Source organism: Podarcis melisellensis, assembly GCF_964234715.1.
Source record: "Podarcis melisellensis genome assembly, chromosome: Z".
Classification (NCBI taxonomy): domain Eukaryota; kingdom Metazoa; phylum Chordata; class Lepidosauria; order Squamata; family Lacertidae; genus Podarcis; species Podarcis melisellensis.
The window spans coordinates 29,205,286-29,223,672 of NC_138547.1; the positions used below are offsets into that span (position 1 = coordinate 29,205,286).

General features: G+C 43.2%; 1 protein-coding gene and 1 long non-coding RNA gene across 4 annotated transcripts in view; one reads left to right on the forward strand and one right to left on the reverse strand.

Moving 5' to 3' along the window:
• RPS6KA6 (ribosomal protein S6 kinase A6) overlaps nt 1–18,387 on the reverse strand; it is a 90,331-nt gene that overhangs the window by 53,408 nt on the left and 18,536 nt on the right. The window contains exon 1 of one of the 2 annotated variants that reach the window (XM_081897367.1): nt 6,502–7,252. The exons of the other annotated variant lie outside the window; for it this stretch is intronic. Within the exon in view, the coding sequence (XP_081753493.1) occupies nt 6,502–6,681 (180 nt within the window). The 5' untranslated portion in view covers nt 6,682–7,252. Of the gene's footprint in view, nt 1–6,501; nt 7,253–18,387 lie in introns of those variants that run through there. 2 annotated transcript variants of the gene reach the window in all.
• Nucleotides 5,270–14,351, forward strand: LOC309362068. 2 transcript variants are annotated; one of them, XR_014164766.1, is made up of 4 exons: nt 5,270–6,055; nt 8,838–8,918; nt 13,039–13,244; nt 14,109–14,351. It is a non-coding gene; the product is annotated as an uncharacterized lncRNA (long non-coding RNA). The 2 variants fall into 2 exon arrangements; XR_014164767.1 differs by lacking the exon at nt 5,270–6,055 and adding an exon at nt 6,250–6,342.

Here is an 18,387-nt window from a genome sequence, read left to right on the forward strand (position 1 = left end):
AAAGATGCACTCTTCTTTCTCACCAATTCAACAATAAGAACACACACAAAAGAGGCATTAAGCTGGCAAAGCAACAGAAAATGCAAGGTTCAATTCATATTCATGACAATATTTGCTGTCTCCAAATCCAACAGCATTGTCCTAAGTAAACATCCTTTTTGTTATGGCTGAATAATTTCATTTCAGGCTACAATGTTAATCTGGCATTTGACTTCCTCATAAACTTCAAAGAGTGAAGAAAACATTTCCCACGTACAATTCTAATTTTTAGAAAGAATAAAATAAACTGAAATTTAAGTTTTGCCTTAATAATCTACTAAACCAAACTAAACCAAAAAGCGCTCCATCTCTCTCATGCACACACACATCAATTTTACATTTTAAATGCATAATCCTGTCTAACCCCCCCCCCACACACATACACCTCCAGAATATTACAGGAGGAGCAGTTCCTGTAACAGCACCCACATACCAAATGTGCAACTACTTGTAAAGCTCCATTAATTGTCCAACAGTGATGTCTGAGAATGGACACTGAAAATGTTGCATGTGTACCAAGTTTACAAATTTTCCATAACTATCTACAGTGATGCTACCTGCAAAACTCCATTACTTGTGTGATAGCATCTGAGAATGGATACTGAAAATGTTCCAAGTGAATCTTAATCTGTGCTCTGTTAACAAATATACTGTAACTGATTTCAGACATTTCACAATTTTAGCACAGATTCAACAGAGATGTCATCTGTTTCTTTCTGTATCATACATGTGTCTGCTCAACATAAAATTAGGAATCAGACTAATAAATTATTTCTAGAGTTACGACTTTAAACCAATGTTAATTTCAAAACATTTCTGCTTGTTTTGATAGTATCCAGAACCTGTACAACAATAGCTAAGGATCCAAAAGATTAATTTGATTTACATTTAAATCCTTGATTTTAAAGCAACTAACAATTTGTGGAATATTTACAAGTATTTTTTAACATTTAATCTAAAACTCCCAGATTTGTACATAGTAGTAGCCCCATACTCCTAGTACTTCACTGAAAAATGATCCATTATAAGTGATCTTCTAGCAGGTACCAGTTGGTACCTTTCAAATAGTAAGGATAGTGAAGTTGGAGTGGGGGGAACAGGAGGTACTGCAGAAACAGCACCTGTTTATGCATGAACATTCTACTAGATTTCTGGGTAGGGGAATACAGTGGTACCTCGGTTTACAAACTTGATCCATTCCGGAAGTCCGTTCTTAAACCGAAACCATTCTTAAACCGAGGCACACTTTCCCTAATGAGGCCTCCCACTGCCGGTACCCTTCCACTGTTTGGATTCCGTTTTTAGACCGAGGTAAAGTTCTCAAAATGGGACACTATTTCTGGTTTTGTGGAGTTTGTAAACTGAATTATTCTTAAACCAGACTGTTCTTAAACTGAGGTACCATTGTAAATTAAAACCATGGTTTTCCAAAGACAGATTTCACCAGTAAGACACAGTATTTAAGGCATGCTTAGGATACAGGCAAGCTTGTCATCAGCTATACCCCCCACTGTTTCATCTTTCAGAGTACAGTGGTGCCTCACAAGATGAAATTAATTCGTTCCGTGAGTTGTTTCGTATTGCGATTCTTTCATCTTGCAGAGCACGGATTCCCTGGGTTTTAACGGTTTTAAGAAAAAGGAAGCAAGCCCATAGGGAAAATCGTCTTGCGAAGCAACTCAAAAAACGAAAAACCCTTTTGTCTTGCGCGTTTTTCGTCTTGCGAGGCATTCGTCTTGCGAGGTACCACTGTAGATCATAGTGTACCAGAAAAAAATATGGGGGGAACAAGAGCTAGAAGGGCACAACACTTGCCCACAGAAGTTTCATGCTTTTGCTTCTAGGCGTTGTTGCCACTGCTTAGAAGCAGCGGGACTGGCAAACAGCCCTGCTTGGCAACTGGATCCTTTGCACATTAGTGTAATGTGTAATTTGGCCCTACACCCGACAAAGTTCAGTGGCATTTACTTCCACATATGCATAGGATTGTAGTGTTAGAAGACAGTAATGACTATCTGAGGTGTGACATGCTTATTAGTTTTTTGTTCAAATAAGTAACTTAATGAGTTACTTTAGAAGAAGAGTTTGGATTTGATGTCCCACTTTATCACTACCCTAAGGAGTCTCAAAGTGGCTAACAATCTCCTTTCTCTTCCACCCCCACAACAAACACTCTGCGAGGTGAGTGAGGCTGAAAGACTTCAGAGGAGTGCGACTAGCCCAAGGTCACCCAGCAGCTGCATGTGGAGGAGCAGGGACGCAAACCCAGTTCACCAGATTACGAGTCTTCTGCTCTTAACCACTACACCACACTGGCACCTAACAATATGCTACTTTGCACACAGGTTCTTTAAAAGAAGGCTAAAGTTGTTTTTAAACAAATGCTGCTATGTTGTATTTTAATAACTTTGAGTGTAAACACTAATCTTGCTTTTATTTAGATATTCAATAATGAATTTTATTATAGTATTTTCCTAAATTACTAAGGAACATACACTATGAGGGGAGTGGGTGGCGCTGTGATCTAAACCACTGAGCCTCTTGGGCTTGCTGATCGGAAGGTCGGTGGTTTGAATCCGCATGATGGGGTGATCTCCTGTTGCTTTGTCCTTCTGCTAACCTAGCAGTTCGAAAGCACACCAGTGCAAGCAGATAAATAGGTATCGCTGAGGCTGGAAGGTAAACGGTGTTTCCGCATGCTCTGGCACTCGTCATGGTGTCCTGTTGTGCAAGAAGCGGTTTAGTTATGCTGGCCACATGACTCGGAAAGCTGTCTGTGGACAAATGCCAGCTCCCTCGGCCTAAAAAGTGAGATGAGTGCCACAACCCCATAGTTGCCTTTGGCTGGACTTGACCATCCTGGGGTCCTTGATCTTTACCTTTTTTTTACAGACCATGATTAAGGATTCAAAAATATTTCAAAGTGTATACTGCTATAATAGAGAATTGCACAGTAATTCAGTGCTCAGGAACAGCACTATGAACACATAAACAGTGAAGGTATAAAACACTAAGGATACAATCCTGCACTGTCATGCTGCTTAAATCCCACTGATTTCAATCCTATGCACACTTACTCTAGAGTTCAGCCCCATAATCTGTATGAGTTACTTCCATGTATAGAATTTGGTGTTATTTAAAACTTCCTACCTCACAGAGAAATAAACTTTCAATTTATAGTCTCATACATTTACAACATAAAAAAATATCATCTTGAGCAATGAATGAGTTCTTCTAATAGAAGTGGACCAATAAAAACACTTGAAGAACAACCAGAGACTAGTCCGACCAGTTTTTGAAACAGTATTTAGATAAGAATGTTCATTAACATAGCATATAAATTTGCATTTAAGGCCTATTTTTTATTTATTAAATTTATATATTGCTCTGCATCCGATCTCAGGGCTGTTCACAAGATAAAAATACAGGATAAAAGAACAAAATGAATAGTTAAAACAAAAACAAAACATTAAACCCCCCTACAAACACATATATTCAACTCTTTTCTACCAATCTCAGGAACATGGGGTCTAGCACAAAGTTTCTATATTCAGTGGTATTCTGTACTAGAATATTATTACTTGCACAATGTGATTTTTTTTAAACTCACACTATGCAATCAATTTCCAGCAATAGCTACATTAGGACTAAGGAGATTCCAAAAGTTGCTGCTTATTTTTTTACCATGAAACTGCTGAGTATCTTTTTTTTCAAAAAAGTGTTCCGACATTGTTGAAACTATCAATTTTAATGCATCTAGAATGTTTGTTTAATGACACTTCTGATGGTGCCTGGGACAAAGGGAAAAGTCAGTCAGACTGCTAAAATTAAGCCACTGAAAGCCAAACAAAAGCCATTCTGACAAAAGCTGTTACAACTAGTAGAATGTAAAAGATCCTGACATCAAACAGTATTTGATAACACCCTGGCAATGGTAGTATATGATACAGAAGTTGGGCATACCACTCTACAGAGAAGATTTTATTCATCTGAACAATACTTTGAAGACTCTAACCTTGTACAGTAGTACCACGGGTTAAGAACTTAATTCATTCCGGAGGTCTGTTCTTAACCTGAAACTGTTCTTGAAACCTGAAGCACTTTAACTAATGGGGCCTCCCACTGCCACCGCACCACAATTTCTGTTCTCATCCTGAAGCAAAGTTCTTAACTCAAGGTACTATTTCTGGGTTAGCGTAGTCTGTAACCTGAAGCTTCTGTAACCTGAAGTGTCTGTAACCCGAGGTACCACTGTACAGGCTGTTTTCCATAATAAATGAGCTCTTGGGAGAATAAAAGGTTTACCAGCTTCTCCTTGGCTTAGAAACAGTTACTACATAGGTTCTTAGATCCTCTAAGGACAAATAAGGCTCAAAGTGCAGGTGGTTTATAAGGATAAAGAAGAATCTGAAAGATGGGACAATTGAATGACTTTTAAGCTGAACCAGTCTTAAAGAGATGTTTAAGGAGTGGGGGCTTGTTTTGAGTGAAGCTTGGGGTGGGGGGTTAAGAACACATGATGCAGCACCCTTGCTGAAGCTTTGCAGGTCTAAGTCTAATGCACTGCCTCATTGCGAGGCCATCTGGGACCCCCAGAGCTCTATCAACACAGTAATAAATATAGTGAATTTTATTTGAGGTGCTTGAAAGTAGTAAAGCAAAATCAGCTAAGCCAAAAACAGCATGACATCTTCCAAAGCAGATGCATCCAGAAAGGGTCATTAGTAATGCCTTATTTTTATTGCTAAGTTTTGCAGAACATTCCTTGTGTCTGTTCCCAATTTATGTAGTTGACAGATGTCACCACACCTCTTGTTTTTAAAATGGAATGTTAGCATCACTCCGGTAGGACTGATACAGGAAATATGGCAGGAATCTATAGGTCATTAGGGCTACTTAGAGGAGACACCTCAAGGGCAAAGAGCAGCAGGCTCTTTTGAGAAGTTCAAACAAAATTTGTGGAATGGAAAGGACAATTTGGAGCCTTTCAGAATTAGGATATTAGATGCAAACCATAGCAAGATATTTCAGCAACAAATTCAAAATAGTTCATCTTCTTAAGTCAACAAACACTGAAGCAAAGAGGAGTAACTCACTACTGCACCATGGTGCCAAATATGTTTTAATGCTGAAGTAAAGGAGGTAATTTTTGTGAGAGTAAAGTATTAGTTAAGTAAGAACGAACTCAAGAGTCAGTGCCTTGTTGTGAAGGGGAGACAGCTAGCAGGGTAGAGGAAGGATGCATCAGACCTTGATGTCTGGGAATAACTACCAGGAGAACTAGGGTGAACAAAGTAGGAAGTGGTTGTCAATAAAAATAGATGGAGATGGATATAGAAGTGTAGAATGGAGGCATCTGGCAACTGTTTAGAACCGAGCATCTTTAGGACGCAGAGGTTAATTTGTCAAGGTAAGGATGAAAGACAAACAGATGTGGACAGGATCTGCCTTGGAGAGGAATCTATCTGGTAAAAGTACTTCAGTGGGGAAAAAAGTGAAACCTGAGGCAGCAATAGGTAGATGGACAAGAAGAAAATGATAAGGCAATACTTTTTTGAAAACCAAGTGGTTGTAGAAAGGGGGGGCAGTTTTCAGAGACTTTTGGGTGTCACTGGAACCTGTGCAGTAAAAGAACAGAGACCTGGAATTCGGAGCTAGAGAAGATCGAAAAGAGAAACAAAAGGGAACAGCTTTCCGTTTCAGGATTCCCTCGCATTCCACTGCAAAAAGTGAGTTAGCTCTAAAATTCCCGTTCTCTGATGGGGCTGCTAAATCGACTTTTGAATAAGTCGAGGTTCTCAGTCCTCTCAGGGGGGCAAGGGCAATTAGCAAGGCCGGAGTTAGTGAAAGAGAAAGAGAAGGTGCCAGCCAAGAGGGCAGGAAAACGGCGAGCGGAGGATGCGCGCAAAGAAGAGATAAGAGAATGACAGCGCAAGTTCAGCTGTTGATGGATGGAGGAATCTATAGAGGATTGACAGGGAGGCATGATGGAGAGGGACAGTTCAGAATAACGAGGGTATTGAAAATAAATAAATAAGGAGGCGGCAGGTAAGCAAGCAAAAGACAAGTTGAAGGACCAGGTGGAGTCAAGGGAGATGGGGGGGGGATGGCATGAAAGATACCGTAGGGAACGCATGAAAACGGGGTGGGAGGTGTCGATTTGATGTCACGAAACTCCTCTCACGACACCGGCCGCCCCCCGCCGGCCCCTTCTCCCTCAGACCCCTCCGGAACCGGTTCCCGCATCCCTGCGGGGAGAGGAGGAGACGAAGCACCGAGGGCTGGGAGAACAGCGGCAAGCCGGTACTTTCCCCTCCGCCTCCCTCACTGCCCACCACCGGCAGCGCCACGCACGCCCCCTCCTCTTAAGCCGGCGCTGCCTCTGCCTGCCGCCCGCCCGATCCCCCCTCAGAACCTTTTACCTCAAGTTCCCTCAGAAAACCCAGCCCGGGACTCCCTCACCTCTCCGCCTGGGCTGCTGCTGCTGCTGCCGCCGCCTCCTCCTCCTCCGCCGGAGATCTCCATGAGGCCGGCGGCGGCGGCGGCGGCAGGAGGCGGGGGCGGAGGAGGGCAGGAGGAGGGCTCCGCTTCGGGCTCAGGCTGAGGCTCCTCCGCGCCCTCCGGCGGCGCGAAGGGCACCATGACTGTGTGGCGGCGGCGGCGGCGGCGGCTGTCGTCGTCGTCGTCCTGGTGGCGGCCGCCGCGCTCCTCCTCTACCTCCGCCTCCTCCGCCTCTCCTCCTCGTTCTCGCCCAAGCGGCGCCGCGGCGGGCAGGGACGGGGCAGCCGTTCATGCTCTTCCCCTCCCCTCGTGCTGAGGGGACGGGAAGGAGGAGGAGGGGGAGGGAGAAAGGAGGGAGCTTCGCCCTCCCTCGCTCGCTCGCCTTTCCCCTAGTCAGCCGAAGCCTCCAAGGCTGTTGCGGTTTCGCTCATCGCTCCCAGCCTTTCCATGCAGTGGCCCGTCGAGGAGGAGGAGCTGCTGCTGCTGCTACCCGGGCAGGCGGGGGCGGCTCCGTGTTACGCCGACCTCCCCTCCTCCTCCTCCTCCTCCTAACATGGCGGGAGGAGAAGGCCGTCGCTAAACCGGCGTCTCTGCTTTGGTGGGCTGTTGGGTGAGGGAGGAGTGATGTCAGGCCCGGGTAGAGGAGAATTCCCCCTGCGGGAGGGGGGAGTTTGCGAGCATCACGCGTAGGGCGGTGGGAGGGGGTGAGAAGGTAGAGTTGGGGAGGGAGGGGGAGGTGTGGCGTCAGCGATTGCGTGGGCTCGGGGAAAGGTGACGTCGGTGGCGATGACGTCGGCACCCGCCGCTTTTCCACCGCCACCCATCTCGTCTTCCTCTCTCTCCCACCCCCCCCCCCCACCGCACCACCACCGAAATGTGCAACGCTGCTCGGATCAGAGGAGGAGGGAGATTTGGCTGTTTTAAGTAATAAAGGCTATTTTATACTCGAGATGAGTTTTGGGTTGGGTGAAAGGGGTAGCGTGGGGGGGGGGGAGAGAGACAGGCAAGCAGTAGAAGAACCTATTTCATTTTTTAAAAAAAAATATTAAATAAATAAATCCAGATGCTATTGAGACAGTCGTGCTGCTGTTGCAACTGAAGCACCCTGAAAGTCTGGTGCCGCACACTAAACCGGTTAGGGCTGCAGCTCCAAACGTTTGCTTCCCACCCCCACCCCCTTCAATGTTCCATTTAGTTATTTCGTGGAATTTGCATACCTCTTGACTAAGAAGAAGAAACCTCAAAGCGGTTTACAAAAAGAATAAAACAATAACATCAATAAAACAGCTGCGACATATTAAAAGAGTGATTAAAAAATAGCTATAAGCTAAGGACCAACCAAGTTAAAACACACCAACCTGCTACATATTTGGGTTTTGTGTTGTTGTTTTTTTAAAAAAACGCAGACTTCAAAAAGAGTACAGTGAAGGCACCTGTCTGACGTCAATAAGTGCTGCCACACGTAAGGTGGATTTCTTACAAGTGCAGAATGGGTATTATGTGGCACCTGTAGCAGTGCCAGTTCCACAGATCAAAGTAAGTCAGGTATATGGCGTAAGGCAATCTCACACGTAAACTGCTCCCAAGTTGTTAAAGGATTTACATACTTGAACTTGGCCCAGTAGCAAGTCAACAACCAGTATAGGTCTCTGAGCACAGGCATTAGATGCTGACAAGGTCTCACTCCTGCTAGCAGTTGTGCCACAGCCTTCTGGATCAAGTGCAAAGGAAGCCCCATATGGAGCACATTGTTGTAATCCGATCTTGGATGTAAGCAATGCATGAACTACTGTGGCCAAGCTTTCCCAGTCCAAGGTGCTTCTAGCCTCTGAGGCTGCCTTGGTCTCCAATGACAAAACTCGATCCAGGCAAACCCCCAGACTGTCAACCTGCTCCTTCAAGGGAAGTGTAACCCTATCCAGAAAAGGCAATTGACCAATTTCTCAGACATGGGAATCACTCACCCACAGTGCCTCTGTCTTTGCCAGGATTCAAGTTCAGCTTGTTTTTCTTCATCCATCTCACCACTGTCTCCAAGCACTGGTCTAGGTACTGCATGGCTTCTCCCTGTTCAGATGCTCACTATGCTCCAAAAAGTGGCCTAAATTATATTGAATGAATGCACTTACTAGAGAATGTGCTTACCAAGTCCCAATGAACACAGGAAGCAGATCTTGTAAAATTAAATTGCAACAAGAGTCTTTGACAATTTTGTAGTCTTAAGACAACTACCTCTCTGAAGGAAAAAGTGATGGGTGAAAAGATATATGCAAACTGGGACCTTTCTTCCACACCAGGTTTCAAGGACCTGCTTCTAAGAATGTTCAGAGTGCCTTTCTCCAACACTAAGGCCTGTGTACTTTACTGCTGATTGCAAGGTGGGTAACCAGTAAGGCACTGGGCTTAGCGCCACATGCAAAGTTCAGTTTTTGCCACACCATATTATCCCTATCTCCATAAGCTCTTGAAGGGAAATGTGATGTATCGCAAGACAGATTTTGTATGCACTGGTTGAAGATATGCACTGGTTGGCTGAAAGTTGGTGGAATAATATTTATATCAAAGAGTGTCACATGAATTCTGATAGTTATTGTTAGAACATCCCTGCAATGTGAGTTACTATTATTATCTTTGCCATATTGGGGGTGGGAAAGGTTTAGTGACAGCAGGCGTACAACTAACTCATTCTTCTTTCGTAAAGTAGATTCAAAGCTATTTAGAACTTAAAAGTTAAGAACCAGTACCTTGAATTGTGCCTGAAACTGAATAAGCGTACAATGTAATTCTTTATGAATTGATCTAGTAATATGCATCCTGCTATCCACACCAGGCAGAATTCAACTTCAAGAATTCTGAAGTTTCTAAGTCATCTTCAAGGGCAGCCCACATATAATTTACCACAGCAGTACAACTGGAAGACTCACCATAGCTAGGCTATCCCCAACCAGGAATGGCTACAACTGGGCAAATTAACCTAAGCTGGTAAAAGGGACTTAGTACCACTCAAGGTTTCATTAACAGAGCTGGATCAAGGAGTATTCCCAGACTGTGCACCTGCTCTTTCAGAGGGAGTGCCAAAACATTCAGAACAGGAAAAACAGCAAGCTCCCAGACCTGAGAACCACCTACCCATAGCACTTTAATCTTGTCAGGATTCAGCATCAGTTTCTTGGCCCTTATCCAGCCCTTTACCTAATCCAGACAACAGTTCTGAAATCCTTTGAAATGTTTGTAGGCTGTCAACCTCCCACACACCTCTCCCTGGCATTTTTCCCTTTTCTTTTCTTCAGCCTTCCAACCTTTTGCCATCGTGTTCATCCTGCTCGTCTCCACCCCTTGCTTATAATATGTTTGCTTTTGGGTGAAAGGCAGTGGTTGTGGCAGAGCAACTGCAAATGTTCTTGGGCAGTACTAATTATCTGGGTTTAGCCCACGTTTTGGGACTGAACCAGCCTTGATCTCCCTGATAGATGTCCTTTATGAAAAGCAACCCTGTGTTACTCAATCTTTAAGTGGTGTTTGATACCATTAACCATTGTATCCTGGACCTATCAGGATGCCTATCAGAATCGCTGTATTACTTCAATTCCTGCCTGTGTTGCTGAGTCCAAAGAGCATCGGTAGAATACTCATTGGTGGCTGTCATTGTGCTATGGGGTTCTGCAGGGCACTATTTTGTCCCCAATGCTATTTAGCATCTAAATAATTGAGTCAGGAGCAGTCATTCAGAGTTTTGGAGCACAGTGTCATCAGTACGCTGATGACACACAGCTCTATTTCTCCATAACATCTTAATCAGGACAGGCTGTGCAAGCCCTGGACCAGTGCCTGAATGCAGTGAAGGACTGGCTGAGAGCCACTAAATTAAAATGAGAATCATAGAATTGTAGAGTTCAAAGGGCCCACACGGATCATCTAGTCCAACCGTCTGCAATGCAGGAATCTTTTACTCAACATGGAGCTCAAACCTACGACCTTGAGATTAAGAGTCTCGTGTTCTACTGACTTTATGTTTTGCACCACATTGATAATTTATATGCAGGAGCTATCTATAAATATTTTAAATAATTACTAAATAACTATTTAGCTAAAATTACTCAGTGCCTACATCATTTCCCATGTTATTTGGCCTCTAGAATATTGGTCCAACAAATAGATTAGGATCCACACATGGTCTAATTTATGGTGGGTCTCATCTCATCTCATCTAGCATGATTTCTGTTTCTTTTTTTAAGAGTAGCAGGAAGGGAGAGTGCTCTTGTGCTTGAATCCTGCTGGTGGGTTTTCCATAGGCATCTGATCAACCACTGTGAAAACAGATGGGCCATTGGCCTGATCCAGCAGGCTCTTCTTATGTTCTTATCAACATTAAGATGAAATCTTTAAAAGGTTGGTGTTTACTATTCTGGATGCTTTATAATAAACCTTATAAAGCCTGTTCTCAATCCTTTGTAATGACTCTTCCTGAGCTGAGATGCCCTGTAATCAAGGCCAAGTTTGCCTTTGGATGTGTGAAAATGCAAGCAATGCAGAGAGGTGTACGTTTTCCAGAGATGTGCATTCTGCAGATTTTCACACTTCGGACGGTGCATTCCCTTTCTCTGAATATTGTGGTCTCTTGTTAGGCTTCCCACATTTGCATTTGTAGGTATCTGTAGATGTGTGCAGCCAACCGTGGCTTCACAAAGTAATATGATAAGGGCCCAAAGATGCAAATCCCCAGTTTTCAATTGAGGTATGGCTAGGCTTCAGCAAAAAATTTAGCACCATTCCTATGATTAATTCTCTCTCCCACCATTTCCTGTGACATAGCAGAGGAAACAGTCACTGCAGCCACTTGTTTGGGCATCTGGCTTGGCTTCTTTGTAGGAGCTAAAAGGTGTAGGAGAAGCAATATTTATTCCTCCTGCCCTTGCCATTTCCTTGAAACAATCTGTGTCCAGTGACCTTAAAAACTCATGCTTGGGTGACTAACTAGAAATACATAATGCAAGGCAGGGACTGTTTTGGGCAGATTTGCACAAATACTATGTTTGTACCACATTTGTGATGGTACACACTACACAAACAGGACTCCTCCAGTCCAGATGACCATTCATTCTGATTCACTTACACAGTGATTAGACTATGTCCAGTCTTTATTGAGCATTCATTCTGATTTTGTAGGTGGTAGTTTCACAACAATGAATATTCATCCTGGTTTGCTTGCAGGTGTTTACACGTGTTCCCATTGATTATGTTTTCCCCACACTTTTCAGTATTTGCACATTATTTTCCTAATAGCAAAAGTCATTAAAAGTCATCATCTGAGGCCTCCTTCATGTGCCTCCTCTGAGAGAGATCTAGAGGACGGCAATAAGAGAATGGGCATTTTCTGCAGTGACACCCTGTTTGTGGAATGAACTCACCAGGGAGGTTCACCTTTAGGCACCATGTAAAAACATTCCGCTCCTCCCAGGTCTTTGGCTAATTAAACAATCTATGACCTTTTACACTATGGGGGACGTTATTTTTGTTTGTTATTATGGTATGTATTTTGTGTGTTTTTTATTGTAACAAATCTTTGGGTGAAAGGCAGCATAGAAATTTAATAAATAAGAATAAGAATATTAAGAAATGGATTTGTTGCATTAGGAATGCAGAGCATTGAATCCAGTTTAATTGTACAAGCTTAAATTTCCAGTATGCACTTGAATCTCTCCCAGAAAATGAGAGTCATACGTAAAACATTTATTTCTGCTCTCCACTGTTTCCCAGCTAAAAGCAGGGACACACTTCTGTGATTTACCTAACACATAATATTTTCCCCTATCCCCCTATAGCCCCATCAAAACACTTTATTTTTAGGGCTACAGTGCTTAGTATATTACCGTAATTTGTTAGACTAAAAGCATCTTTCCTCAATTAATCAAGTAAAAATTGCCCTGATTCAGCGCGCGCGTGTATGTGTGTGTGTTATGAAAACCTAATAAACTACTACAGAAATTCCAGAGGATTACCAACAATCCAGAATTAAATACATTTTGAATCAAGGTTTTCAAATCATCACACACACACACACACACAGAGAGAGAGAGAGAGAGAGAGAGAGAGAGTTTTCGCCAACTAAATGTTACTCAAAGTAGATCTACTGAAATTAGTGGAACTAAATTACTCGTGTTCATTAATTTCAATGGGTAAATTCTGAGGAGGACCAACATTGGATATAAGCTAGCTAGCTAGGAAAACTGAAGATAATAAGCATCATTTTCTCTTTTGTCTTATATAGGAAGGAATGTGCCTTTTGAGATTATGCCTGCTATAACTCACACATGCATCATTTTAAAACAAAGAATGCCTGTTTTTGGCATCATACATACATTTGTTTCCTTATGCAGGTTTAATTGACTACAGCTCATACAATCAAATGATTAAATGTCTTTAATGTGCTCTAGCTGTTGTATTTACCGTATATTTTGCTGCCATTGTGCTGTCCTTACCTGTGTACTCCACTTTCAGCGGAGAGGCATCACCAGCTTCTGGGGGATCTCATTCTACCTAGCTGCTGCCAGGAGGGTCACTGCTGCTGAACTGGAAAGGGAACTGGAGGTGCAAATGAGTGCTGGAGGACAAAAGGGGCGGCGACACACAGATGATCCTGGGAGGTTTTCCAAGCAAATAACAAGAAACTTTGTTGATTTCAACAAGAGAGGAGTGGTTTGAAGGTGAGTAGCTTTCCTTGGATTTTCAGTTGTGTGTGGTTTTTGGGAAGCCAATCAAAAGATCTTCTGTAAGACTCTCTCTATCTCTCTCTCCATATATATATGGAGAGAGAGAGAGAGAGTCCCTTGTTCATGACAATGAAGAGATTGTGGTGGGTAATGTTCTCCCATTGGATTTTGTCCTCTGAAGTCAAGTTGCTGCATAAATGCTATGCTTGTTTACAAGCAAAACAAAATAGCAAAACAAGCAAAACAAAACTGTGTGAGCCAAGGTAGCAGGGCAATACCTGGCAACACCTGCTTACAGACAGACCTCAAAATTTCATGGAAATGTTGCCCTTTAAGATTGGCTCTACCAACGCACATTCGAGGGTGTCTTGATAGTTTTGCTTTCATATGGCATCACTTGTGACTTTAGAGCATCATAGAAAAAGCTAGCAAGTGAAGGAAAAACAAAGCACTTGGGTCTGTCATTCCCCCTCCCTATTTTTTTGTAACATTGGCAAGAATGATGGAACAATCTGGTCCACCACATGGTTCAGGAGAAGATTATCTCTCTCTTGTTCAAAGGCAGTGTTCACATTTGTAAATCTGGGTACAGGCTCCAGGCTGTTGTAGCGTTGTTTATCTGAAAATGTTGGGAAGAACTACATGTTTTATTCAACTAACCATAATAATACACTGTAACACAGCTATGTGATTCTAAGAGAGAACTGCAGTTCATGGGTGCTGATATATCTGCCTTCATGTAGTCACATCACAAATGGCAATATGAGTTGTTTTAGCAAAATATATATGGTGACTTCTTCTGAAGTTTAGAAATTTGGACTGAATGTTGTTTGTTTGTTTGTTTGTTTGTTTTTAAAGGGCATTTGCAGCAGCATTTGGCAGGTTGCAAGAAAACTCAACTTAGAATTCAAAACAATCATGGGTGTAGGTCATGGGACTTTGGGATACAAGTATCACAGGTGATGATAACCAGCAAGCAAAGTAAACCATGAGCAGCAAGCCAAAAATAAACCTTGGTTTCTGCTCATTGTTTGGTGAGAAACAAACCATAAGCACTGGTTCAGATATAATGGTAAGCAAGCCTATGAGTTGCTTGCTTGTTTGTTTATTACATTTACGTCCTACCTTTTTCTCTAAGGAGCTCAAGGGGGCATACTTGGTTCTCCTTCTCCTCAATTAAGCTTCACAACAACCCTGTTAGGCTGAGAGGCAGTGACTGGCACAAGGTCACCCAATGAGCTTTATGGCTGAGTAGGGATTTTAACCCTGGTCTCCCAAGTCATAGTCTAGCATTCTAACCACTACACCACACTAGCTTTCACTGTGTCAGAATCCGGGGAGTAGCATAGGAGCCAGCTTTGGCCCCCACAATAAAATATTTGAGGCTGGGCCCACACACAGTTGATGGGCATTCCCATTCAAATGATGTGTGTACACTGTGCTATGTGATCAGTTATGCAGGGCGGGCTTATCGGGGCCCCCACAATATTTTATTCAAGTTGGCACCCCTGGGAGGAAGTGAACCTGGCACCAGTCATAAGCGGCACCCCCCCCCCACACACACACAAACGGCTCATTCTCTAAATATTTCCCAGCCTTATGTTACAGGGAAGACCTCAAAAGCAGTTATTCCTAAAGCAACAACATTTCCCATGATGAATTACTGTCCATTGGCACATATATTGGCCTGTATTCAAGTAACTAATGTCTCTTGTGGCCAAACAAATCACTTTCCCACTAATTTTTTCACCACTGTTAATTCATCTACCATCATATTAAAGGTTAAATTGTTGTCCATCTGGATGTTGTCCTTTATCGGACTCTCTTGCCTTGTCCTGCTGGCAAATTTCAATATGTCCAGATCATGGGTATCCTTAAATCTACTGGCAGTTCTGCAAAAGGTCCTTTCTTCCTCTCCTTCCCACTCTTGGCATAGATTGGAAGGAGCTAACTCCTTCCATCATACAAATTGCTAATCAAAGGTCTCCAGAGATATGATCAAGAGGGTCAATCCATTCAGATTGTCTGGCAGTAATTCCCTTTACACCTCTTCCCGGCCCAACCCAGTCACAGAACAGCTGTGGTATGAAAAGAAATAAAAGCAAACAATGAAACATATCCTCGAAAAGTGTCCCTATTTTCCAGGGACAGTCCTGGATTTACAGAAGTCGTCTTGGTTTCTGATTTGATCCCGGAATGTCCTGCTTTTTTAAGGATGTCCCTATTTTCATTGGAGAAATGTTGGAGGCTATGGAGTCATGTGCCCCCCCCCCGAGCAAAGGAAATAAGTAACTATACAACCTTTAGAAGACATATGAAGACAGTCCTGTGAAGAGAAGATTTTGATGTTTAATGTTCTATTATGCTGTGGTTTAAACCACAGAGCCTAGGACTTGCCGATCAGGTCGGTGGTTCGAATCCCCGCGACGGGGAGAGTTCCCGTTGCTCGGTCCCTGCTCCTGCCAACATAGCAGTTCAAAAGCACATCAAAGTGCAAGTAGATAAATAGGTACCGCTCCGGCGGGAAGGTAAATGGCGTTTCCATGCGCTGCTCTGGTTCGCCAGAAGTGGCTTAGTCATGCTGGCCACATGACCCGGAAGCTGTACGCCGGCTCCCTCGGCCAGTAAAGCGAGATGAGCGCCGCAACCCCAGAGTCAGTCACGGCTGGACCTAATGGTCAGGGGTCCCTTTACCTTTTACTACATGTTTGAAGCTGCCCAGAGTGGCTGGGGCAATCCATTCAGATGGGCTGGGTATATATAAATAAATATTATTCCATTATGGAATAGGACACCCCTATTTTCATTGGATAAATGTTGGAGGGTATGATGAAGCATCTACAAATAATATAGGGATCGGCCCCTACCTTAGATTTATTTATCCATTTAACAAAATTTATAAACTGCTTGACTGCAACAAAGCCACTAAGTGGTTTGGAGGATATATTGAAACTATAAAAAAAACAGTAAAATCAAGTAATTAAAAATATTTTTTAAATAATTAAAATCGGCAGTAAACTACAAAGGGAAGAGAAGTAAGATAGTGTATGGAAGGGACTTTGCTATGCAGTTATGCATCCTGGTTGTTCCAAATCTGGGCTGTACGTAGACAGGGACTGGAGTGCATGAACAACAGCCAATTTGCTTTGAGATGTGCCGTTTTTCGTTCCATTTTTAAATTATCCATTATGAGACAAGCCTTCAGAGCTATTTGCCCTCTCACTTGATGCTACATTATGAGGCGAAATAATTGTAAGTGCACTTTTGCTGTATCACCTTCATTATAACAGCTAATCCATACTACTCCCCAGCTCAAATGTTATTGTTCTGTTAACTGGTTTCCTATCAGAGAAAGTGGAGAGAAAAATCATTTTAGAGAGACCACTCATTTTAGACTGATTGCTTTGTTTCTCAACAACCTTGGTTTATTAGGAGTGTGCTTGTTGAGTTTTAAATGAGAACCACTCTCTCTCAAAACAACATGGTAGAAAATGTTCTCTTCGCAATGTCATGATATTGCTATGAATTGTTAGACTTGTTACTGACTTTCTTTGTGTAACTTAACAATGAGTTCTGATTGCATGCTATTACTGGTGGTTGACAGGAGGGCATGGAAAGCTAAATGAGAGGAGATTGGGATGAGAAACAAAATTCAACAGTCCTTACTGATAATAGGCACCACAGAGTTAATAATTTGACACAGCACCCTGCCTCTGGTGCCACTTTTAAGAGCAAGGGCCAACGTTAAGATTTTCTGAATAGACTGAGACCTAGAGAAGACAGGGTCCTAGTAGGAAGTGAAAAGATTAGGCAGCTGGCTAATTAGGGACCAGAGAGAAGATCAGCAGGGGAAAGCCATGCCACAGGTTGCTATTTTATCTCTATGGGAATTAAACATTTAAATGAAGCTGTTGGGAGGGGTCATTAGAAGGTCTGGGGTAAGGTGCCATCATTATGCTGGTGATACTCAGCTCTGTTCCTTCCCAACAACTCAATCAGAAGAGGCTGTGCAGTGCCTGGGCTGTCACCTGGATGTAGTGTTGTGAATGAAGAAAAATAAACTGGAGGTAATGAAATGCAGTCTAGTGATGTTTCAAATAAATAAACAAATGGGAGTAATGGAAAGGATCAACCAAAGAAAGGGGCGCGCACACGTGTGTGTGTGTGTGTGTGTACTCAGAAAGGTTAGAGACAAGGGGGTCTAAAAATGGGAAATTTGCAGCCAGGTGGCCCAATGTATAAATGAAAATTAGTGGGGTGGGAATTGTTTTGAATTAGCTAGAAGAAGCTTTCATTGCAGGTGCCTAGAAAATATACAGGTTTTACAAAGCATGTTCTCTTTCACGGAGAGCACGTGTTGCGGTGGGGGCCGAAAGGACACTCCAAAGTTGTGGGGCGGGCTAATTGATCGTTGGCCACTGTTGTGATTGGGCTTCCCTTGTTGTTGGGAAGAAGTTAATGTTGCCATTTGTTGATTGACAGCCAGAAATGCTAAAACTCCCTAAAGGAGGCGTAGAGCTTCCTCTTTTCGCCCTGTGCATCGGATCGCCTGTCCCCCCTCCCTATATTTAGGGTTGTTCGCATTGACCTTGCTATGCCTGTCATGTGGTCGTCTGCTCTTGGGGCAGGGGCCCGGTAGGAATTTTGTCCATCTGGCTGATTGGCTGGGGCCATTTGGTTTTTGCCTACTGTGTAGCAAATTGAAACAACTTGTAAGGTTGCGGTTAGGCATTGGTTTATGGTTTGGTTGGTTGAGGGGCATGGATTGGCTATGCCTGCCCCTCTAATGCTGCTGCTGCAAGGGATTCCGTTAAAAGAATACAGGGGCTCACTATTGCTTTTGTCCAACCCTGTAAAGGGGCTAGGGCCATGCAAGAGCCCCTGGTTGCATTTGGGGTGAGGGCAGGTTCCCTGCTCCGTTGCTACCCCCAAGTGTATTCCCCTTTTCTGACTTTCGCAGGCGTGCAGAATGTCAGTCTGTCCCCCACTGGGGGGCAGATAGTCGCAACCAATGCCTAAGCAACCACTCACATTTTTGTATTTTAATAAAGTTGTGGCCAAAAATTATGCTAAAAACCTTAAACAAAATTTCTGTGTGATGTGTGAGTTATTTGGGGTGGCCCTGGGGACCTCGACA